We start from the raw sequence: 23,789 nt of genomic DNA, 5'->3' as shown, positions 1-23,789 counted from the left end.
TTAAATAGCAAACTTATGGTGTAGAACTAAGAACTGATTGTAAATTCCCTTTCCCAAATACACGATATTCACTAACCACAGGAGCCCGAGCAAACCTCGAGATTCGCGCGGCTCCATTTCAACCACTTATTCCTCCCCTGCTGGGAGAGGCTTACCAAGTCCAAGGCGCTCCAGGGTGCTCGGGAAACTCTTCGGGTCGGTAGCGTTAGCGTCGACGATGTACGTCTTCGGCGTCTTGTCAACCAGGAGGCGAATGAGATCGGGGCGCATGTAGTGGCCACCCTGGTTCCACAACGGTTATCAGTACAATTCCAATAGGTTAAGTCAAGGGTAGACTCACAAAATCAGCCAGGCGTTTGGTGAGGAGGTTCTCGTCGAGATCAACGTCAACAACGATGATCCCGTCGAATGTCTTGCCCGGGTCCTCGACAGCTCGGAAACCGTCAGGACGGTAGATGCGAGCGAAACCGTTGCCGATGACTGCAGCTTCACCATCTACAGCAGCTTCGTCGTCCTGCAGACGCTTAGGGAGGTTGAGCCGGGCACCTTCTCGAGTGACGACCTGAGTTGGGGCCAGGGTCCAAGTTCCCGTCTCGTAGGCGTAAGCCGGCGTAACGAGCTCCGACTGCACCTCGGAGATGTTGGTGTAGGGATCGGGATATTGGAGGGTGGAAGCCGGCGGGTAAACGGGCCACGCAGCCACATGTATCTGCTCGTGAAGAGCACAAGCATGAGCCTTGAGGAATGGGTTCATCTGTGGCCGTTAGCTGTGCTTTTTGAGCGAGAACAGGTAGCTCACGTTTTCCCAGCAGTTCAGATGACCAAGAGCACCAATCTCCGTCTCAACCACACTAGTAAGGGAATCACCGGAGCCCTCGCCGAAAACAAGTCGCTCAACGTGGGTAGGCTTAATCTTGCGGCGGTGGTTGATAACATCACCATGCGGGTCGATGATGATCTGGGCCATGTAGAGGCTGTTGCCGTCAATCTCGGAATAGCCCAGGGAGACGTAGATCTGAGCAGCCTTGGCTGCAGAACGGATGCGTCTCATCTCATCGGAATCAGGGTGAATGCTATTCTGGTGGTACTCCTTAAGGAGGGGGAGCGAGTCCTGATAGTTGACACGCCACTGCCAGTAGGGGTATCTGATATTGATTAGTATACTTACACACCCTTTTATTCACATTTCTTACCCAGGGATCCCTTCTTTATGTCAGTCATGCATTCAATGGTTTAGGTAATTCGACTTACATGTCTCGGGGAACGCAATGAGCTTGCAGTCCTTTTCACCAGCCTCTTCAATCAGAGCAATGGTTTTCTTGACCGACTTCTCAAGGTCAAACCACCCGGGCTCGGCCTGGACGCAGGCAGCTTTATATTGGCGAATAGAGGCAGGCATGTTGGCTGATGTTGCAAAGATGTGCAAGGTTTGAGGGATTGAGAGTTGGTAAAGGCAGTGAGAATGAATTCTTGTTATGTTCTTCACTTCAACCTTCAACGGTGGCTCCCGGATGCCTTTATATTCAACATCACCAATGCTTTCAAGCAAGAATCATCAATTCAAGCATCCCGACATCGCCGCACATGCCGCTATCTTCGCCGCGCTCCAGCTAGGAAGAAAATCAATACTGCGAATCACCTCCAATTTGCTTATCTTTGCAGTCTCACAGATGCAACATCAGCACATATACCACACCTCACTCCTACACTGGATGTCCAGTATATGCAGCAGGACTAGTATTACGCCGCACATGCCGCATTTCCCGCTATCTGCTGCGGCATACCAGACATCCCGCAGACGCCGCCGTGGGTGATAGGCTGTGTCTTTCGAACCCTGGAAGATAAGCTCTGAATTGTCAGCTGATAGGCGGCGGGAACTCGGGAATGTCACATCCTTGATAGCCCCGGTCTAATAAGGTGAGTTTCATTTATTCCATCCTTGATGATGCATGTCTCTCGTTCTTGGAGTAAGCAGACAGTGGCTCGATATTGTAATTACACGTTGGAGGATGAATAAAGTTGTCGCGTTCAGATCGTAGTAGCAGCAGGTCTAGCAAATTATTCACACGTGTGCCATCGTGACTACAAGCAGTATATCTGCGGCTGGGCTGGGGCTTGTCTACTCAACCAAGACCATACACGCGCAACTGAGCTGCTTCGGATTCACTACTGAGGTTGTAATTTTCATCCACGGGATCAAATCTAAAGTATAACTTCACATTGTTGACACTCAGTATGGTGCGAACTTCTATCTGTCAAGAATCTTCAGAAGAATTTTAAGTAGCAAGATTCTGAATGAGGCGGATGCCGCTGAACCACTGCACCGCGTACAACCTTCAGGTCGATTGTCCCCCGTTCATCCACTTTAGTGATTACTCCCACAAGCTTTTTAATTCTCCTCCGCGATAGTCCACTCGCATTCTTCATCTCCTTGCATATCCGAGGACCCGCTGGGAGCCCAGAGAACGTCGAATTTCGTGGTGAAGGTGGTAGATGCAATGTCAATGTAAGCACCGATCGCTCACATAACCGTGTTTAACATGTACTGGCGGGGCGGTTACCATGTGGAAAGGACAATTGTGGCCTGGCTGATGTGTCGGGGCTGTGAGTCTGAGTTCTCGGTATCGTCCCAACCGGGAACTCCAGAAGTCTAGGACGAGTCTCGGCTGGCTTTCCATTCAAAGAAAAACTCTCGAGGCCAGTTGGGTGAGGTGTCCCTCCCCGCGGATTGGGATCATGTTGTGTAGTGGCAAATTGCCCTGGTGTAGGGGTGGGCATCGCCTGCTGTTGTATTGCTCGCTGTTCCGGGGTCATGTCCGAAGCAAAGGCTCTTTGCTCGGTGACTACCGGTCTCGGGGTAGCAGACTGGGCAGAGGACACAAACTGGTGGACACGAGACTGCCCTTGTTCAATTGCTGGCTGTTCCTGGGCCGCGTCAGGAATCCCACTATAAAGCCCAGTAACAGTCCGCTCCGAGGTAGCAGGACGCGGCTTGGCCTGAGGTTGGAGTGCGCCCCTCGGCTCTCGTCTCAATACCCACCGTTTCTTGAACCTCTTCGAAAGTTCACTACGTCGCTCGGTGGGAATCTGCCTCGGGATGGGGGGAGTCGTGTTAGGCAAAGATTGAAGTGCTGCAGTCTGCTCCTGTCCAGATACTGGCTGTTCGTCGGCCTCGGGCTCCACGAGGCCGGTCGCTTCGGACTCGGAGTCGGAAATGGTCCTTTTCCTAGGATTCAACCGTAAATCGTGTTCGCTGGACATTCCCATCTGGCGAATAGATATTTTGGTAACCAATCTATCGATGCCAAATTGACCCGTGGCTCGTTCACGGGTGCCAAGGCGCCTGGGTCTCTGAGTGACAAAGTGACGCAGAAGCTCGAATACACAAAACGCGAATCGGGCATAAATGTATTTGTCACTGACTCCGACAAAAGGACGGACCATCTGGTTGTGGAAGACCTTCGCCGGGTACGAGAGGTCATCGCCAACGGACAGATAGTGCGCGGCAAATGTATACCCGCTACTTGTCCGCCTTGGTGCGAAGACGAATTTGCATCGGTTGAAGTCTGCCAACAGGTCGCTACGGAGGTGGCAGATGTTGTTCAGACTATCTGGGCCAGCCATGCTGCAAGGGTCCATCGAGAATCTGTTCATCACATTCCGCCGAAACCACGAGCTGCAACTCAGGGGGATCAAGTGCGCCACGTTGCTAGTTGTCTCGCCAGTCAATGGGATGGTTTGAACCCCATCTTTAGTCGAAGCGCCAGTCAGGACGCAACGACCTCTCGGGACGGTTGGCTTGAATTGGTCGTCATAAGTGGCGGTCGCCCATTCGAAGGTTTCGTCAAACCATGGCCCTAGGGCATTGCGCTCTTGGAACTCCCAATTCTCAAAGTCTGCTACGACAGCGTACGGAATCGCACTACCCATGCCCTGAGTGATCGCGAATTAGTTGTTGGGCTTCGCAAGGGAGACTGGGAAGCAACTCACCTCCCGGGGTCTGGAGGTAATACTCGAGGCAGGTCAAGAAGCCATCATAGCTGAGCTCAACAAGCATCTCACCCGCCTGGTCGTAGCTTAGGTTGGCGCTTTTGTCATTCCCCAAGATTATCTGGCACGCTGATAGCACCGTTCCGTAGTGCAGGCCAACCTTGGAGTCGTAGTCACTCTCATCCTTATCTGTAAGATGGTCGACCCGGGGGAATGAAAGCAGCACATTTTCGGCCTCGGAGTAGTACGGATGCCGAATGATGGTTGGTGGGCAAGGTTCTTCGGGCTCGAAACGTGGAAGAGGGCAAGGTGCTTTGAGAGGCATCTCTTGGTCTTCTAAGAGGCGTCTTTCAATAAAAGGAAGAATTGAATCGCTTGATGCAGCAGACCTTGGACTTGAGTGACGCAGTGGCACATGAAGAGCAGAGAGTGGAGGGGAAATTCCGGCGAGGGATATTTGGGGGCTGACACGGTAGTGATCAAAGATGACTTACGTTGCTTCTAGCGAATCAGTGTCTACAAATGACGAGATTTATTGGCGCATCGCCCTTGTTTTGGTCAATACGGTGGCTGTTGGTTGCACCCCTGTGAGAAGTGATAATCTTCTAGGTAACCCTGGCCTGCAACACTTGGCCCACAGGAAATATCCAATCAGTTGCGTGTGTTGGTTCGACAACTCTTCAAAGAAAGCGCTAACAAACTTTGGTGATACCACCACGGAAAGGCCGGGTGGGCAATTCCTCAAAAAGACAAAGCTCATGACTCACTGGTTTCAAGATACGGGCTCGGTCGGAAAATAAAAATGGGATGCAATTTCCCTGAATCATCCAGTGCGTCACTCTCTTGGCTGTGTAGTACCAGCAGCAGAGAGGTTTCCTGTGGAGTTCAGGTATTCTGGAGAGTGTTCGGATCAGTTCACCACCCGATCTCCTCCCATTAAAGGCTCGCTCAAGAGTGAACGAAATGCCAAGTATTAGTACCGAGCTCCTGTATATTCTTTGTAACAATAAGCTTGAAATGCACCCTGGTTGTCACTGACAGATTATATATGGGTTGTAGGGTAGCTTAGAACCGGACCACGGAGCAACAACCATCACAATTAAACCACCATAGGAGGGACCACAAACAAAATACGTCCAACCGAATCACCGCAGTGAAGAATTAAAAGGTTCCTTTGATCTCCAGGACGTCCAGACGGTGCTAGATTTGTTAAATTCTGTATGTCCTTGATCTGTCAGGTCTGGGATCAACCAATTAAATGGGGACACCCCCTACATGATCTCGCAAGGTATACGCTGGTGTCACATGAATCAAAGCACAAAGTAAACATACTGTTTAGTAATATTGATATGTGGCTTGAATTATTATAACTGCCCACTACTATTGTCCAACTACTGGTACTGCTTCGACTCCTGCAAGAACTTCCTGGCAGACACCTTCCTCTGGAAGAGATGGTCCAGAGTGTCAGCCGTCATGCCCTTGAGCTCTGGCAGCCTAAGGTAAGCCCAGGTGATGAGCATCACGGTGAGTCCAGCCGCAGGGAACGCCGCCTTGCCCTTCAAGTTGCCCTCGGTCGGGTTCAGCATGTACGGAGCCACGACCACGTTGATGATGGAGAGGAAGTAGTACGTGTTCCTGCCCAGCGAGATGGTCTTGACGCGAAGGTTGGCAGCGCCGACGGTGGCTGCGATGCCATATGGGATGGGACCGATGGTAAGACCTGAGGGTTGACTGTTAGTTGATGCTTCAATTGTCCGAGGGTTGAGGAACCTTACCGTATGTGAAGAACCAGATCAGCAATAGGGCAGATTGAGCCCATCGGACATTCGGATTGCTGGTGGCGGCAAAATCGAGGAATCCGACCAAGCCCATGACGGGGATCATGAAACCCAGACCTCCAAGATACAGAGTCCTCCAGCCAAAGCGAGTCATCATGAACCACGACGAAACAGTGCCGACAAAAGCGAGACCGGCGTTACCTGGAGGATATTAGCGCACTATAGGCCCCGAAAGGTGTTGCAACTTACCAATGGACATGTAAAACGCGTCACTGGTTGCCAACCCAGCAAGAGTGAAGAAGTATGTAATGTAGTTTTGAACGGCGAAGCCCGGGAGGAGCTGGCATCCCCAGCCGATCATAGCAATCTCAGTGCGGCGACGGTTCTCACCCTTGAAGCAGTCAAGGAAGGATCCTCCGGTGTTCATCTCGCGCTCAGTCTCGATGGTGCGGGACATCATGGCGATGGTGTTCTTGGGGTTGATGACGTCGTCGGGCGCAGAGCAGAGTCGCCGAAGGCTCTGCTCAGCCTCTTCGAGCCTGCCGTTTCGGACGAGCCACCATGGCGACTCGGGGGCGAAGAAGATGGCGACGATCAGGAATGGAGGCCACGCCCACTGGATGGCAAATGGGATTCGGTAGGACCACTCGGTCGAGTTTTTGAGCATTCCCGCGAGGACGCCGAAGGCGATGAGCTTGCCCATGACCCAGCAGAGGTTCACATAGACGGTCAGATAGCCACTGAGTCTCAAGGGAGCGACCTCGGCGGCGTAGGAAGGTGTTGCTGCGGCGAAGAGTCCACATGGGATGGAACTGTAGGCGAATGGTTATTAGCGGGTGGCATGGAGAGGATGTAACGTCATCTTACATGAATAGTGTTCCAACAACCAGGATATCAACGCTCTTGGCGAAGAAGTTGATAAAGACAAACGAGGCAAACAAAATGTGAGACACAAGCAAGACCTTGCGCAGACCGAATCGGTCGGCAAAGTAGCCATTCATAAACACGCCGATGATCAATCCAATGTTGGTGACAATAGTGAGGGCAAGCTGCCACTTCGCCGGAACCGAGTAGGTGCCGTCGGGAAGCATCTCGCCGTACTTCTTCTTGAACGTGGGGAAGGCGAAGAACGAGTTCATCAGCAGCATGCCGTACGACTCCATGACGGTCGACATGGAGACGCAGACGCTCCAGCCGACGGCCTTGCGGTAGTACCTGAAGGCGTCCTTGATGGACAGCGATGTCTCGATACGCTTGGCCTCGTCGGCCGCCAGCGTCTCGGCGCTGTCCATCTTGCTGGTGGACACGCGCTCCTCGACGTGGGCGGCGATGTTCTTTTCGTCGACGCTCATGGTGATGTAAGGACGCGAGAGAACGCGATCCAAGTGGTCAAAGATGAGTGTGGAAGGATGAAGCTCTGCGAAGAGGAGCTGGGAGTTGGTGGTGGACAGGACTTCAAAGACAGGGCCGACGCTCGACTCTATATATTGGCGAGAAGGAACAATTGCTTCAATGGTTCGTCCCGCCAGTCACATTTAGCTTCCCCAGCTTTCCCCGGATCCCTGGTCACGGGCGTACCCCAGACGGCGGGAACGTGGCTCGGAGAACGAACAGCGGATCTGCATCGTTACGCGACTCAGGAGGCCGGGGGGAGAAAAGACGGGGAGAAACTCGGCAGTCGGCGAACTGAGATGCGCGATTGGATGTCCGCTACTCGGCGATCCGCCCTCTCCCCACGCCGAAGAGGATCTCCGATGGGCCACGAGCCGGTTTGGATGGATTGGACAAGACGCCATCGAGTGTCACGCTGGCGCAAGAGTTGGTTTAGGTCGTTGTCGTACGATTGGGATGGCGAGTTTGCAGGGGGAGGTTGCGAATGGCTTGCGTAGCTGGAGTTGTGTTGGTTCCGGAGCGTTGTACGCATGGAGTAACACGCAACTCGACGGCGGTGGCGAGTTGGCTATTGCCCTCGCCTCTATTGACTCACGGGTGATTACCGATGTATAGCCGTTAAAAGAATTGGCATTGATGGGCTGCTTTCGAGGCAGGTTCAGTCCCCATCTGCCCGCATTTCTGGATAGTCTCGATGACTTCATACGACACAACTCGACAATCTTACAACTGAACAGGAGCAGGTTAATTTTACGTCTTTGCATTGTCTACAGCGTCAAGGCGCCTCTACTAGTACAATTTTAATCTACGTCTAACTCAGCACTCTGAGGTGGACAGTCTCGTCGCCAATCTCCTCCATCTTGTCCTCCAGCATCTTAGTCATCTTCTTGACCACGTCGGCGTACTTAGCATCGCCGTAGCAGTTGAACAGCTCCAGCGGGTCTTCCTGGCAGTCAAACAGCTCCCACTCCTTGTCCTCGCCGCCGGGCCGCGTGCCCTCGAGGCCAAAGCCCTCGTTGTACCAGTAGATCAGCTTGTAGCGCTGGTCGCGCACGCCGTAGTGCGCGTACGCCTCGTGGATGATGTCGCGGTGCATCCAGTAGCGATGGTACGCGACCTGCTGCCAGTCGGCCGGCGTCTTGCCCTGGACCACGGGGCGGAACGACACGCCCTGCATGTACGTGGGGATGCGGGCGTTCGCAAAGTCGAGGAAGGTCGGGGCGAAGTCGACGTTGCAGATGATGTCCTTGCAGACCGACTTGGGGGCGATTTCGCGCGGGTAGCGGATCATAAAGGGCATCTGGAAGCTCTCCTCGTACATGAAGCGCTTGTCGAACCAGCCGTGCTCGCCCAGGAAGAAGCCCTGGTCCGACGTGTACATGACGATGGTGTCCTCGGCGAGGCCCTCCTTGTCCAGCCAGTCCAGCATGCGGCCGACGTTGTCGTCGATGCTCTGGATGGTGCGCAGGTAGCGCTGCATGTAGCGCTGGAACTTCCACTCGGCGAGCTCCTTTTGCGTCTGGAAGGTGAAGGCCTCGCCCGTCTCCTTGCAGAACAGTTTCAGGCCGGTGACGTCCTCAGGCGCGGGGATCTTGCGGTCCTGCCACCACCAGATGTCGATCATCTTATCGCCGATGACGCTGCGGGGACCTTCGGGCTGCACGATGCCCAGGTCGTTGTAGGTGAGATCCTCGGCGACGCGCATCTTGGCCACCTTGGCGGCGTTGGCGCGGTTCTTGTAGTCGTCGGTGAAGGTGTCGGGGAGCCGCACGGGGTCCTTGTAGAGGTCTTTGTGCTTGGAGTCGTACTCCCACGATCGATGGGGGGCTTTGTGGTGGCACATGAGGAAGAAGGGCCGGCTCTTGTCGCGCTTGTCCATCCACTCGATGGACTTGTCGGTGATGATGTCGGTCGCGTAGCCGGGGATCCGCGCCGTCTTCCCTGTGGCTTCAATGAACTCCGGATCCCAGTACTCGCCCTGGCCGGGCAGCACGCTCCAGTGGTCGAAGCCCGTGGGCTCATGATCCTCGCCCTCGCCGAGGTGCCACTTGCCGATCATGGCGGTCTGGTAGTTTGCGTTGGACCGCAGCTGCTTGGCGACGTTGGGGATGCGCTTGTTGATCTTGGAGTCGAGCGTCATGACGCCGTTGACGTGGTTGTGCGTGCCGCAGAGCACGGCGGCGCGCGACGGCGTGCAGATGCTGTTGGTGACGTAGCAGTGGTCGAAGCGCATGCCCTCGTTGGCGATGCGGTCGAGGTTGGGCGTGCTGTTGATGCCGGCGCCGTAGCACGAGATGGACTTGGACGCGTGGTCGTCCGCCATGATGAAGATGATGTTGGGGCGGCGTGGAGACTCCATGATGGCGGTTGTTGCTCGTGGAGAGGGTGACGGGAGCAGACAGAGAGCAATCCCAGTTCAATCTTGGAAGTTGACTATAGATGTTATAAGTCAATTGACAGCGGCAAGACGAGTCAGATGCCAGGGGAATGACGTCTGACGCGGCAATAAGAGCAACGCGGGGATTGCCATATTCTCCGGAAGGATGAGGAGGAGGATGAACATGATCCAGGCAGTCGGCGAACGTTGCCAGTCCTCGGCGAACGCTGTCCGGTACTCGGCGAACGGATCCACATGGTCGTCAACGCCAGACATCACGAGTCGTCACGCTCCAACTTCACAGGTAGTCGGCATCGGATCTCGGCGAAAAGCTCGTCTGCCAGGACAAGTCCGCCCACGTATCCCATGACCCGAGGTTGAAGGGCTCGCTAGCGACGACAAACTGTGGCGTCTCCACGGTGTTGTCCAGTGGCGTTTGCGTCTCTGCAAGTGATGCTCTGACTAGGGACTCGAAGGCCGACGTGTCCATGTCCGAAGCCGCGCCAAGCATGGTTATGTTGGACGATGGCTCAGCTGACTTGAAGCTGGCGGGCGCGGCGTCTGCTGGGACGGCGTATTTGGAGGGTCCCTGGATGTCGGGTGCTTCAGCTGAGTCGGCGCTGTCGTCGACGAAGCGCGCGCGGCGCAGGACGCTGTGGACTCCGAGGATCTTGTGCCGCTGGACCGTGACGGCGAAGCGAGGCTGGTGGCTGGTGTTGTCGTCGTCGGGGTCGGACGAGTCGCGGCGGTGCTCCGGCTCGCCGTTGGCGTGGGCTTGGATCACGGCTTCCAGGTCCTTGATCAGGTGGTCGACCAGTGCGGAGTCTTTGTACAGCCGCTTGCAAATGGCCAGGATTGCAGTCGCCTGCGTAGAGGCAACCTCGGGCGTGATGCTGGACTCGGCCGGGAGATGGGGTGATCTGCTGAGGAAGAGGATCAGCCGGCACGCGTGGTAGCCGCAGACGGCGATGTCGTAGTGAGCAGCAACAGGGTAGCATCCGAGGGTGTCCCAATCGGTCAATATGGTTATCATTGACTGGGCGTGGTGTAGACACAGCCTTGCGGCCATCTCGATATAAGACGGGTTGTGAGCCGATATGACAATGGCGGGGGCTGCTTCTCTGTAGCCGGAGAGGAAGAGCCTGTATACGTCGCAGTGAGCTTGGTGCCACGATAAATGCACTGCGACGTATCTGAGGAGCCATCGCGAGCGTGAGTGCCGCTCAAGATGCTGCACAGAGTACGGCGGAATGGGGAGTTGCTGCAGGCTCTTGGCAAACTCGTCCACCAGGTCGACGAGCTGAGGCATCGGGCGTCCGGAGAGACGCACCTGGCGCATGAGTCTCATGACGTCGCGGCGCATCATGGTCTCGCGGATGTAGATGGAGAGCAGCCCTTCCTCTTGCACGCCGTCCATAGACGAGGCCATGTCCCCGCCGGCTTCGTCACGGTCGTAGTCAGCGTGGAACTCCTCCTCCTTGCACGGCAGCTTGAGGTAGATGGATTCGTGCGAGCACATTTCCGACTCTGGCAGCCCGATGGAGAACTGGCAGTCGAGCATCATCAGCGACCACATCAGCCGCCTCCGCACCTCCTGCGCCAGATGTCCCAGGTCGATTCTCTCATACTGCAGCCGCAGAGCGCTGGCCGCGCGCGCAGCAATGGCAAACAGCATGTAGGCCTTCTGGAACGAGCCGGCCTCGATGCGGAAGTGGATGACGAGGATGAGCGCCTGCGTGCGGAAGATGCTCGGCTGCTCGATGCGCGCCCAGATCATGTCCTCCGCGCGCTGGATCCACGAGGCGGTTGAGACGGGGTGGTACTTGGTGTACTTGAGATGCATGGCCGACACGGCACACAGCGCGAGGAGCAGCGTCTCGTCGAGGCTGCCCTGCAGACAGCGCTGGGTGACGGGGATCTCGTTCAGAAAGCCGTAGATGGGCAGCGGGTGCAGATGCCGGAAGAAGTCGTTGATGAGGTGCAGCTGGTCGCGGATCGGCGGCAGCGGCAGCGAGCGCGTGTCGTTGAAGCTGGAGTTGGACACGGAGCCCGTCCACGAGACGTCGGGCGACGCAGCAGGCGCGAGGTTTGCAAGTGAGGGCATTCCCACGGTAGCGGCCGGCTGCGAGAACGACCCAGTGTCGGTGAGAGTCTCCGACGGCGACGACTGCAGCGCGCGCGGCGAAACGGGCGAGTCGTGAGCGCTCGGCGACGGCTTCCCAGCAACAAACCGCTGCGGCCGCTTGAGATCCGGATACACACACTCCTTCTGGCGCGCGCGACAGGCGGCGCACGTCGGCAGGTCGCCCGAGCATCGCGACTTTTGCGAGCGGCACTGCAGACACGCGCGGGAGCCGCGGCGGCGCTCTGGGCGGGAGGACGATGAGGCTGTCGCGGGTGCGGCGGCGGGCGAGGCGACGAACGAGCAGGCGAAGCTGAGGCGGGTGCAGTTGGAGCATGGGTTTGGGCCGCCGTCGCATCGGACCTGGGTATTCTGTTAATCATGAAGTCCATACAAACTGAGAGAAGAGTACATAATAGATTACCTTGCGTGCGCGGCATTGACTGCATGTGGTGCTGGACCGCGGAGGAGGCATCACGACATTAACTATCCAGAACACTAAGGAAGAAGAGAGTCTCCAAAGAAATCAGACGAGATTCTAGACTAATCATATATCTACAACCAACTCACCAACGAATAATAACCGGCCCTCGAGCTGTCTTCTCTCCGTTTCCGATCAATTTTGGGTCCCGCCCCCTCCCCCGCTTGATGCTGCCCACTAAACACCATTAGGCTCAAAGTCTACCACCACTTTGTCGCAACCTCGGTCGGTCTCTCTGTCAATTCCCCACTGTGGAAATGGAAAGGGTCTAGTTTTGTCTTGCTGTAAGTGGTAGAGTGGAGGAGACTAGAAGAGCAGTTGGGATAAACTGAGGCCGTTAGACGACGCCAGCAAGTGACTTACCCTACACCAATCAAGACAGATTTTAGTACCCGCTCGGCGGGGAAGTTGAATGAGAACCATCATGTTGAGATTCCACGAGTTTTTTTTGGTTTTGTTTTAATCGTCTTCTCCATGAGTCTTTGTAGACTAATTGAAAAAGGGGCCCCAGCTACTGTCCAGCTTTTTTTTTTAACTAGCGTTCAGGCAATTCCGCAAAACCGGCAGCAGGACTGTCGCAAATGACTGAGATGTCCTACGTTTAGATGGAACCCATGAGAATCTTGGTTTCCTGCATTTGCCATTTCATCATGACGAGGCTTTTACTTGGGTACTGGCAGCACGCGTTCTCAAAATGTCGTGTCACGCTTTTTCCCTCGTCCAGTTCAAATCACACAGCCTCCGCCACAATAATGCCAACCACTCTCTTCTAGCGTTGGCTGCCTCGCCTCCTCTGCAAGCCCATTGACTGTGCCACTCTGCAGTCACTTTTCATTCTTCCTGTTGCATGTGGCTGAAGGCTGAGCGGACTAAGCCACACCATCAGGCTCTCTGCATCAGCCCGACCTCACTCCAATTGCACTTTCGGAGCAAATTTCTGTGTCACGCTGTGCGGTGAGGGGAAGCTGGCAAAAAGCTCAGCCTGAAATTCAACGCGACATCATCGTCATGAACGAAGTCTGCCATCAACATCCTGCGCTGTGCTGAGTGTCGTCTACCACTTTGCCAAGCCATACCACCAACACCTACTCACAAGAATCTGTCGCCATGGCGGAGGCTCTGGGTCTCGTATCCAGCATCATCGCTGTCGTCGGAGTGGCAGGTAAGCTTGGAACAAGCGCCCTCAAGCTGAAGCGCCTCTGGGACGAGGTGCAAGATGTGCCCGAGCAGATCCAGCTCTGCATTGAACAGCTGGAAATGCTTGCGCCCGCACTGCAAGAAATGGAATCCGAGTTCCAGCGAACGCGCAACATGGTTGACCATGATAGCGCTGGGAAGCTCAGCTTGAAATATTGTCAAAAGGCGACGGCGTGCCTGGAGGGGATGGTACAGGACATGCAGCAGCAGATTGAGTCGGCCCGGAAGGGCAAGAGAACCCTTGCACGACTCAAGATAAGGCTTAAAAAGGGCGTCGTCGAAGAGCATCAAAAGCGACTTCAATCTGCGCTGCAGTTTCTGTCGCTATCACAGCAGACGTATTTGATGTAAGTCTACTCTTAGCCTGCAAGAAGAGGGTAGCTAAACTTTGATAGTGCTTTGACGAGGATGCAGCCATCACTTATGATTTCCGAGTTCCGAGCATTAAGAGCAGAGGAGCGCACCGAAGAGGGCCGACTGGAAGTCGCTTCCAGAATCAATATTGTCGAGGAACAAGTCGAATCCCAACAACTGGACGACACTGGTTGCGTGAATAATGAGGCTTCTCTTACCATTCTCGGTACGGGTAAACAACGGACTCAAGAAAAACCATCATTCGCCATTAAGAGTATTCCGTGGCGAAGATCAATGTTCCCATGCACCTTTTCTTATCAAGAAACTGAGGTGGACGCTAAGTCTGAGTCTATCGCGGGCTCTGGCAAGATAAGAGGTACTGAAGTTAGGATATTAACCATTGAGCTTGATCATGCTGACTTTACCTAGTCCACCAAGCCCGAATTCAGTTCCCACTGTGGTTATTAAAGAAGGCCTGGGACTTTCAAGCCTTCCAGGCGTCCCATGGATGGACATTCCACCTGAAGCCTTGGATCACTCGTCCAGAAGATAGCCAAGCTTTTGAATATGTGAAGCAAGGGCGGTCGGATTTGCTGCTCCAAGCGTTCGAAAGGAACGAGGCCTCATTATACGATCGCCACCCATCTGGAGAAACACTGCTTGGCGTAAGATCACCCTAGCTGACCCAACCGCCGCTGTGTACAAGGAGCTGATAGTTAATAGCTTGCAATTGGATATCTTCAGCCAGAACTTATGAGTATATTAAGTACTATGGGGCTGAAGGTTAGTGACGTCTCCGAATACGCAATTATGAGGTGTATCCTGAAAAATGTGTTCTTTGGACCAAAGATGAGAATTGAATTGAAATTATTCAGAATTTGGTCTAACGAGGATGGATTCAGTCACGAGTTCGACAACCTGGGCATGAGGGAAGGCAGATCATTCTATCAGTGGTTCCTGAGGATCGTGCCATGGCGCAGTCCCGGAGTTTTGGATCTTATCCTCGACACAAATTTCCCGCATCACGGCCGACTAATACCCAACTCTTGGTTTTCATTCCTTCCATGGGCCTCTCTTGACCCGCAGCTGCTCCTGGGAATCCTGGAGCGGGATCGCTGTGTTTCGCCGGCGGTGTTCCGAGCGCAGGTGGGAAATGATATCACGTGGTTTTTGTGCTCATATTTACGGGCAGTTTTCGACAAATCGAGTGACGAAGTGCGGGAATGGCGTTCACTAGCAAGGTGGCTGTTTACTGGGGCTTCTGCGAGTGAAGTGACCGCAGCTCAAGGTACGGCCACGGATAATCCACTGCTCTCTGATGCGTTGGAAAAGTACTGGAGATCCAGGTTTGTCTTTTTTTGCCCGAGCTGTCGTCAAATAACAAAAGCCATTTCCATGTGGTTAGAAGACTTGGCTGAGGTGGGTGTGGACATTGAAGAATACATTAAGCAAGAGATCGGAATCGGCCGAGGTGTGCAAGACAGTGGAATAGGAACTCAGATTCCACAACCGATACGCTTCCGCATGTCAAGACCATCGCTCGTTTTGATGGAGCGCGGATCATGCCCAAAAGATTGGAGATTCGAGTGGGATCCTGAGTTGGAGACCTTGGTAGGAGAGTTCTGGAGGCTTGTGGATGATCCGCAGTGGCAAGTGGAAACACCAGGACCCATGCCAGGAGCGTGGCCAGATGACCGAGAGGAAAAAGCATTGCAAAACGAAGAATGTGAAATGATCATCTGGATGAGAATCTTCCCAATATGCATAGATATTTTTCTTGGAAAATATACCTGACTAGGAGAGAAGCGGCCGAGTTGTCTCACGCGGAGGGGGATCTAGTCGTTCCGCGCCATAGTGTTGTATGGTGGTGTTAATAAATTGGTTATGGAAGCTAAAAATGCCAAATTGAATATGAAACGCGTCCAGAATCCAATATATCTGTACCAATACACCATAAGAGTGTTGACTGAATGAAGTACATGCCAGAAAGTAAAACAATGGAACTTCTATGCTGGGGCTTGACCCCAAATTCTGCCTGCCCCTTCCCTATTTGCCGTTACCATGCCCTATCCTATTAGCAAGCCCAAAGATGAGCCTACCAAAACCTCTTCAGGTAACATATACACAAAGCCGCTTTGTATTGACCATTCTTAGTTAGGTCCGGAGCTTCCAGAGGAGCCAAAGCCCTTTTCCCTGTTGGAAGGGGACGAGCTTCGCCCTTCGATGGCGGAGGGCTTAATAAGGAGACCGGGATGGCCGAAGCACAAGGCAGCAGCGGCTAGGACAATGGCAACACCCTCGAGGACGATGAATGTTGCTTCGTCCTTAAAGAGCTCTCCGTCATAGCCATCTTTCAACTCGGCGACACGGTAGGCGCAGCGGATAAGGATCAAGAGGGTGGCGATAGAGAGGCCAGCGAAAAAGGTCTTGAGACGCCAGGTAAAGCGAGCAGTGTGGCCGGAGCGCCAGTAGCGGAACATGTAGTCGGAGAAGACGATGATGAAGAGAACGAGTACGATAACCTGCAGGACGAGACCAGCCATCGAGATGTCAACGCCAATGTCGTCGCCATCGGAGCCAGCTGACATTCCACCGCCGAGAGCCTGGAGGATGAGGCAAACGAGATCGAAGGGAATGAAGAACCAGTAGAAGAACTTCGGCTTGACGCGAGAGAGAGATGCGTCGAGGAATTCGATGGTCTTGGAAAGAGTGATGTAGATCGATGCGGTGTAGAAGACGGGAGCAAAGGTCAGGCAGACTACAGGAGTGTTAGCACAAGAGAGAGAAGGACGGAGAACACGAGGCTCACCAATCTGGATCAAAAAGCCCTCGTACGAGAAAGGGCTGTCATGGAGAATGATACGGCCAGCATAGCCAAGGATCTCGGCAGCGCAACCAGCAATCATGCCGGCCATGAAGCCCCAGCTCTTCCAACGGAAACCAAGGTAGCCGTGGATGGCACCGAGCATTGCAAAGAGGACAATGAAGGTGATGTTGGCCGCGAGCGAGGGCAGGTAGCCGTACATGGTCCAATCGAGAGGACAGATGTCGAGGTTGCACAGGTTCTCCGAGGAGAAGGCATCGTCCCGGGTGAGGTTGTGGCTGTTGACCATCGTGATGGTAGTTGGGGTGTTGTCGGCTCGATTTACTGCGGTTTCGTGTTCAGGAGTTAGACTGTAGTGTCTTGTTATTGTCGAGTTGGTCTACTGTTGACAGAAAATAATCTCATCGGGGGATAAGCAGTCTATATAGCACCAAAAGAACTTTGTCTCGTCTCATCTCATCCGGCAGGGAACCCTCTCCACCACCACGACGGTTAACGCCCAACGAGAAAAGCCCTACGGAATCTAGAATGCAACGACGAAAGCCGATTCGATTGCGCGTCGTGTGGCCGCGCCCCATTTCATCGTCAGCACTATGCTCGCACTCGGACTGCTGCCAAGGAGCGGTGGATTACCGAAATGACCAACGAGAAGGCCACGTCTCAGCCTCAAGAGAGGGCCGGCGCCCGTCAGCGAGAAGTAGCCCACCATTTATTCTACCTTATAGGGTTTAATTATTCGGGGGGTAAGCATAACATGACACATGGCCCATGGTGGATCTGTGGCTCTGTCTGAGCCTCAAGACAGGCCCACACCTGTCAACGAGGTTATACCCTCGCATCTATTTTGCCCTATGCGGTTAGTTGATTATTTGAGCACACCCGCCGGTGAGGTCGTAGCGCCCCATTCCCCCTACCTCGTACGGTTGGATAGTCAAGGGTAAGCATAATGGCAGATGGCGCTGCAGAAGTGAATCTTAGGCTCGGGGCTGCGCCGGGTCTGACCACCATTCCTTGGAGCCATTTGCGTTGCAGCTCGGAGATATCCATTTCGGGATAGTTACGAGATGTGAAACAGCGTCATGAATGATGCCAACGTGGCGCTGTACGCGTAGAGAGGAATGGGTGACCCAGATGTGATGTCTAGCCGCGTATGTGTGGCTTGCTTGATTGTTCGTATTTTACCTGCTCATCTGCTTCCAGGGTGCCTTGCGGCTAATCCATCTGGAGAAAAGGGCTGGGACAATTACGCAAGGATCACCTATGTTAGGCTACGGGTGTGAGATTGACGATCTGCAACCGCACACAGCCGACCTGGGACACGCCGGGTTTGAGGCCGGTGACCTGGATAAGCTCATGCGGTGACGGTGTCTGGGACCAGTGAATCCGCATCTCGCGAGATCTTTCTAATGTTAGCAACCGCCGGCCCCTTGACTGTACTTTCGCCCATTTCCTAAAGCAGGGCGTCCTTGCGTCACCGGCAAGTAAGCTCATGGCTGAGATATGACGACAGCGCAAATTTGCAGCCCTGTCCCGGCTGACCCGACGGCATTGTCCTATATTCTCCGGCTGGGTCGCTAGGGCCTGCATGGGCCGTTGCTTATTGGATGATGGCTCCGAGCGGAATTCAATATGGGGGGATGATTTGGGCCGACGGCGTCTATGTGGAACTCCGGTGGTAGTAGCGAAATCCGGTTTCCTTCCCCGCTCGGCCGATCTACAATTTATAGACTCCAGCGCCCATCCGGCCGGAATGGAGGGTTTTCGTATCTCAACACACCGATATGTCAGTAACCATTTCGATCACCGGCCAGAATCTCCACGTTATCGATGATGACCATTTGGCGAGCATTTCAACCGGGATTCACCGGCCGTCGAGAGTTTACCAATACCGGCACACCGAAACCGTGATGCTTACTCTGGCTTCCGCAATCACCAACCGTCGATGTATTACCGTGCACATGATAAGGGAATTAAACATCTGGAGTTTGTTTATTTCTTGCTCACCTTGGGTATTACTCACCTGGGTCTCTCTTAGCATTCAAGATATAATTTTGCCGTCCGTCATGTCCGAGATTTACTTGCACGTGCGAAGCAATGCCAATATGCGGTTGCATAAGAGAAAGGAACACAGGCAATCGTTGTTCATAGATGGATGTCCGTTTCCGCATGGAGTGTGGGGATATTTGCAGGTACATGGTCAGGAGGGTCGCCTTCCGTGAAACCAGGGTCGATCAGACCGGGATTACCAAACCAGAACAACCAGAAGAAATGTCCGGTTAGTCGCCGCTATTTTCTTGCATACCGTAGATTCTTTTACCTGGGAAGTCATTGGAACATTTATCGAGTTCCCCCGGGAAAACGACATTGTCGTGTCTACTCTATCGAGGCAGGCGTACAAGACAGTAAGCATGTAATCGCGACCCCAACAATCAACCCGCTGGGCATGAAAACATCGCTGATTAAAAAACATCATCCCTGGGAATTCCCTCGGACCTAAATACCCGCCTATCTATTCTGTCTGACAGTTATTTGAATCGCTATGCAACACACTGCGGACAGAGATTTGAGCTACTGGAGGCCGAAGCATGTATCGCATGCACGCCTATTATTGAGATGACTCAGAAAAAGAAGCGTTGGGAGGCCGCAACTAATGGGCATAAAGACGATTGAAGTGTCACATGTAATCAGTACCTTCGTCAGAAGATATGCGGCTTTTTTAGCCTCACATCAACCAGACAAGGCAGCGTCGCTCAAATGTTAGGTCTGCACCAATATAAGAGCGGAAATATTCGACAAGCCATGGACGAGTCTGTACCAAGGCCTATGCGGTATTTTCGTAAGGGCTTTTAGAGTACTTAAGTATGGAAGCCTCCTGCAAACAAAAGATGCCCAGGAGGCTTGGTGGAGGATGACATGGGGCTGTATACAAGCACTGCCTCGTCAGGCGTAGAGCCCTGTAGGAAATTACATTGCCTACCGGGAATGCGATAATTCTGAAATAGAGTACCTCATTCTGTAATGCAAATACCTCTTGCGACATGCATCATTGAAAGCCATCTTAGGTCTCTTGCGCATGCTGAGATCCGGTCGCAGTTGTGCCTGCTCTGTTTCTGCCTACCTATGATTTGGTGCTTAAGGATGGATGACACGTTACGTAGCAACGTGTTGGCTTGAGATTGGGTGTCTATGATGCAGGCAATAAGGCAAATTGCACATCGTAGATTCGTATAAGGGTGCCTTGTGCGGGGTGAATACAGCCTTGCCAATCTGATGGGTTGAAAATCAGGCTCTGCCCTCCCATTTACATTCGTCAACGTTCCAGCTCCTGATTTCTTTTTCAAAGACGCTCATATTCTCATCTTACTTGGAAGATTTCCCCTATCCAGTCAGAATGGAGCCCTTTGCGGTCATCGGAGCGACTGCCGCTCTTGCGCAGCTGATCGAGCTGTGTATCAAATCTGGGAACCAGGCCCATCGGCTTGTTAAATCATTCATCAACGCACCGAAAGAACTCGCACAGTTGAGCAAAAAGCTCGATCACCTTCGACTACTCCTGCAACACGTTCAAGATCTCCACAAGGACTTGGCTGATGCTCAAGCTGAATACCTTCTGCCAGATGCGCATAAGGACTTGATACACGGGTGCCTACAGGTGAATGTGGTGGCTCTGGAGAATTTGCAAGCGCTGCAAAATGCCCAGAACCCAACAACAAATTCGTCAAATGTCAAGAACAGTCTTCGTTGGGCAGCTATTGACAAAAGAAAATCCCATGCGATCATCGAAGAATTGAAGGCGTCAGAGACCTCCTTGGACGTTATTCTCAGTCTCCTCTCAGTGTGAGTCATCTCAATCCTGACATCCAACCTGGGTCCCATTAACCACTGCATCACCGCTGACGTGTCGGATTTCAGACGGATAGCTTCTTTGAATCGCGCTTCAATTGTTGCCTTGAGAATGTCTCAGGAATCATTCTATTCTCAGATGACGAACTCCGTTGAGGAAATCAAGCTTTGCTTCCGAGCCCAGACTGGTCTAATATCAAGTGAGGTACGAGATATCGTTGGAACTTTTGAATATGAATTCTGATGGCGGATTATCTTCCAGGAAACTTCAGCAAGCTCAATGCACTCAATAGAGAAGTTTCAGGATGAGCAAAGAGCAGACTCCAACGAAACCAAGGATTGGCTTTCGAGTATAGTGCGGTCACAGAACGAAAGTCAGATAACAATCAATGTACGAAAAAGTCCAAGGGTTTCGAGACCACGGCTGACGACTTGTCTTAGAAATGCAGTCAATCCCAAAAGGAGACATTGAGAGAGTTGTCGAGTTTGAGACGGGACATTGAAAGCCACCTATCAATGTCAAAATGCCTCACACCCCTTCCTGAAACGCAAACTCCTCACATAAAACAGACAACCAAGTTCCCGAGGCAACCACTCAACCCAATCTACCCGTTGACAAGATTCAGGAAACTCGAAATGGGGCCTGATTTCGAGCGTAGGATGCAGGAGAGAAAATTCGAACACGATTGGAAGAAGATCATCGCCAAACATTCCTACATTTCCGAATTTGCCGATGAAGTACAACCGCTTAGCTCATTTCAGCCTCTACTACGAGTCTCAACCAGGCTGATTGTGACAAAGAACTCATGGAAAGCCCATGCAGCTCTGAGGGCAAGGCTATGTGTACTTGGACAACGGCTCGTGTTTTTCGAGATCAAAGCCAGACATTTTGCCAGGACTTGGATGAGTATTCCCTTGCTTGGTTGTTCAATGACCATTCTTCATGTTCGGTCATCCGAGGATCCAATATTCTCTGCTTGTCGCAATTGGGATCTCTCAACTGTGCGATACTTAATAGAAACCAGACAGGCGAGTGTCCACGATATTGATCATGACAAAGGGGCCAGTCTGTTACAGGTAGGTGGTCAAAATCGGGTGACCTATACTACGGAGGCGAGATTAACAATTGAATTTAGCACGCTGTGAGCAATGTTGTATGGCGCGATCGGCGCATAGTGTTTCGAGGTCACAAAGTGATTCAGTATCTTCTTGAGAATGGTTGCAGCCCCAACATATGTGCAGGCAACAGATACTACTGGTAAGTAAATACTTTGCAATTCACACACTGAACACATGCTAATATATCAAGACAGTGTGCCGGCAATCTATACTGCATTTCACATGGGCCTTGTCGATGTGGTGTCTCTGCTTCTGCACCATGGTGCAGAGCTCGATTCCTCTACACGAAATCCGACCAGCTACTTAGGATACTGGCCATTGTGCTTTTTTAAATGGAAGGTAAATTTACTGCGATCCATTGGATTCTCAGATTGGAACCCACTTGACGGGTCTTCGAACTTGCTAGTAGGGGCGATTCACACAAACGATCTTGAAGAACTGTTTTTTGGTCTGGAAATCGTCAAAATGGACCCAACTATGCAAGTGACTGGTGGAAGAGCCCTGGGTGCCGCTGCGTCGTTTAACAACGTCTGCTTCGCCGGTATTCTCACTGCAGCTGGCGCTCCATTTCGTTGGAATGCAGCAGAAGACGTCTATCTGTGTCCATTAGCGAGAGGCCTCAGGCAGAATTCGAGTTACGAAATGGGCCACTGGCTTCTATTTTCTGGTGCCGACACGCGTCAGTTAGACTTTTACTCTGGCACGGCGTGGTGTTCATTTTGGCAAGGAGCTGCGATTCGCTACGGAAACGTGCCTATCCATTTTATACAGATGGAAGGCATTCTGAGCCACTTACTGTTGCATGGCTCAAATCCACACGACATCTTCACAAGCAGCAATTTACCAAAAACTTTTGCATCAGCTAATTACGGAAAACCATGGTACCATCATTTTGGGCAGATCAAAGCCACAGAGGTGGCTAGACTGCCTGCATACAAAAGCTCTGTGTTGCGTGAATGGACTGAGTATGGTCATGGCTTCCCATCTAACGACTGGAAAGAAGCGTACGAGAAGAATGAAGCTCAGAGAAGACCTGCGTTTCTCGCCTCTTGGACTTCATCGGGCGTCATCTCCTGGTCAGATGCTGAGTCAGATGACGAGCGGGAGTCTGATGAGTTGAATTTTGAGAATGGCGCCGCACGTCCGGTCGAGGTCGGCAGTTCCGAGGATAGGAATGGCAACAGAGTTGACCAGCTCAACAACGTATCAACGGACGACCACGAAAGCAGTGATGAGGATATATCAAGCGAGGACGCTGTGCACATCCACGACAACTCAGACGATTGGATATTACAGTTTCCGGAATACTGGGATACTTTTCAACGAACCACACTGTTCTATGACACAATAACCACACCCGAAGGCTGTCGACAACTCTCCCGTTTCCCTTTCGTCCGTTTACTTGTCAACGCGCTTCAGTTGGCCGGCTACCGCGCAGAAATGGACGACGACGGAGACGTTTGGTACGATGACGAAGACGGTGATCAATACTTTGATGCTAGGGAGTTTCAACCCAGTGAGGATGCAGATGATGGCTTTGTTACGAATTGTCCTATCTGCCAGAACCCAGAAAAGTATGGATTAGGTTATGTCGTCGCTGAAGGGGATCGTGGCAAGCAGCTTCTACGAGAATATCGGGAGAAGAGGAAAGGCGAAACGAACCGATTTTTCTAGGCAACTTATAGCGGACTAAATATTTGATTACACGCAGTTGCTTGAGCCATCAACCCGTTTTTGGGTGGTACTACTAAGACCAGAAGGAATGTTATAACATATTTGTGCTAGACTGCAAGAGTGGAATGAACACTCCACTAATGCGTAGTAAAATAATAGCATATAATAATGAGGCAGTTCTGTAGGAGCTCTATAGTCCTAGATACATGTAAAAAAAGCGTATACTGAATAAATAATGAAAGGCGGCAGTTCATTTTGTGATTTAGAGGTGTAATTATGGAGGTGAGAATATATGATCTGGACGGGCTGGCTTCTGCGGCAAGCTGGGACCAAGGTCTGTGCGTATGCAGTGAATAAAGTCCTCGAATAGTTGCTGCAGCATTTAGGGGTTTGCTTAGCAGTTGGCTTAATGAAGAGGTGGACTCGGCGTTCGAGATTGTGTGCGATGGCCGTCATGAACCAATACGAGACTTACTATGCGATTTACATCTTAGAACCTTTCATGCCCATTCAGAATAAAATACAAGAACCCAGCGACTTCATTTGGCATCCAACTCCCGCTTCAGCCATGGCAAACATAGGAAGTACCAGTAGTTGTCGAAGCTCAGAAGGCTACGTTCCACTTCTCGGCGGCGTAT

General features: G+C 52.5%; 7 protein-coding genes across 7 annotated transcripts; 2 read left to right on the top strand and 5 right to left on the bottom strand.

The window, feature by feature from the left end:
• Positions 1 to 126: 126 nt before the first annotated feature.
• BGZ61DRAFT_538422 (carbon-nitrogen hydrolase) lies at positions 127 to 1,399 on the bottom strand (the record flags this gene model as incomplete). Its single annotated transcript, XM_046254651.1, has 5 exons — positions 127 to 282; positions 341 to 754; positions 800 to 1,145; positions 1,194 to 1,203; positions 1,252 to 1,399. The coding sequence occupies 5 exons, from the start codon at positions 1,397 to 1,399 to the stop codon at positions 127 to 129; spliced, it is 1,074 nt and encodes a 357-aa protein (XP_046097789.1).
• A 1,136-nt stretch (positions 1,400 to 2,535) lies between these two features.
• Positions 2,536 to 4,315, bottom strand: BGZ61DRAFT_538421 (uncharacterized protein; the record flags this gene model as incomplete). The annotated part of the gene is made up of 2 exons (XM_046254650.1): positions 2,536 to 3,896; positions 3,991 to 4,315. 2 exons carry the CDS (start codon positions 4,313 to 4,315, stop codon positions 2,536 to 2,538), a joined length of 1,686 nt encoding a protein of 561 aa, XP_046097788.1.
• Positions 4,316 to 5,345: 1,030 nt separating this feature from the next.
• On the bottom strand, positions 5,346 to 7,377 carry BGZ61DRAFT_461776 (general substrate transporter). Its single transcript, XM_046247211.1, has 4 exons — positions 6,636 to 7,377; positions 6,018 to 6,580; positions 5,766 to 5,969; positions 5,346 to 5,710 (listed from the first exon to the last, which is right to left on the bottom strand). The coding sequence occupies exons 1-4, from the start codon at positions 7,118 to 7,120 to the stop codon at positions 5,382 to 5,384; spliced, it is 1,581 nt and encodes a 526-aa protein (XP_046097787.1). The 5' UTR covers positions 7,121 to 7,377; the 3' UTR covers positions 5,346 to 5,381.
• Positions 7,378 to 7,904: 527 nt separating this feature from the next.
• On the bottom strand, positions 7,905 to 12,566 carry BGZ61DRAFT_522452 (alkaline-phosphatase-like protein; the record flags this gene model as incomplete). The annotated part of the gene is made up of 4 exons (XM_046252548.1): positions 7,905 to 9,427; positions 9,897 to 12,031; positions 12,230 to 12,310; positions 12,504 to 12,566. 4 exons carry the CDS (start codon positions 12,564 to 12,566, stop codon positions 7,972 to 7,974), a joined length of 3,735 nt encoding a protein of 1,244 aa, XP_046097786.1. The 3' UTR covers positions 7,905 to 7,971.
• Positions 12,567 to 13,173: 607 nt separating this feature from the next.
• BGZ61DRAFT_592895 (uncharacterized protein) lies at positions 13,174 to 15,589 on the top strand. The gene is made up of 4 exons (XM_046256760.1): positions 13,174 to 13,684; positions 13,733 to 14,067; positions 14,121 to 14,356; positions 14,415 to 15,589. The coding sequence occupies exons 1-4, from the start codon at positions 13,248 to 13,250 to the stop codon at positions 15,483 to 15,485; spliced, it is 2,079 nt and encodes a 692-aa protein (XP_046097785.1). The 5' UTR covers positions 13,174 to 13,247; the 3' UTR covers positions 15,486 to 15,589.
• Positions 15,590 to 15,634: 45 nt separating this feature from the next.
• BGZ61DRAFT_400988 (RTA1 like protein-domain-containing protein) lies at positions 15,635 to 16,912 on the bottom strand. The gene is made up of 2 exons (XM_046243047.1): positions 16,501 to 16,912; positions 15,635 to 16,449 (listed from the first exon to the last, which is right to left on the bottom strand). The coding sequence occupies exons 1-2, from the start codon at positions 16,802 to 16,804 to the stop codon at positions 15,842 to 15,844; spliced, it is 912 nt and encodes a 303-aa protein (XP_046097784.1). The 5' UTR covers positions 16,805 to 16,912; the 3' UTR covers positions 15,635 to 15,841.
• Positions 16,913 to 19,906: 2,994 nt separating this feature from the next.
• BGZ61DRAFT_498616 (uncharacterized protein) lies at positions 19,907 to 23,151 on the top strand (the record flags this gene model as incomplete). The annotated part of the gene is made up of 6 exons (XM_046251297.1): positions 19,907 to 20,352; positions 20,428 to 20,563; positions 20,767 to 20,792; positions 20,979 to 21,435; positions 21,817 to 22,618; positions 22,841 to 23,151. The coding sequence occupies 6 exons, from the start codon at positions 19,907 to 19,909 to the stop codon at positions 23,149 to 23,151; spliced, it is 2,178 nt and encodes a 725-aa protein (XP_046097783.1).
• Between the last annotated feature and the right edge of the window lie 638 nt (positions 23,152 to 23,789).

This window comes from Ilyonectria robusta, assembly GCF_021365365.1.
Source record: "Ilyonectria robusta strain PMI_751 chromosome Unknown BGZ61scaffold_28, whole genome shotgun sequence".
Lineage (NCBI taxonomy): Eukaryota > Fungi > Ascomycota > Sordariomycetes > Hypocreales > Nectriaceae > Ilyonectria > Ilyonectria robusta.
Note: the sequence above shows the minus strand (reverse complement) of the source record. Positions and strands in the feature narration are given on the sequence as shown.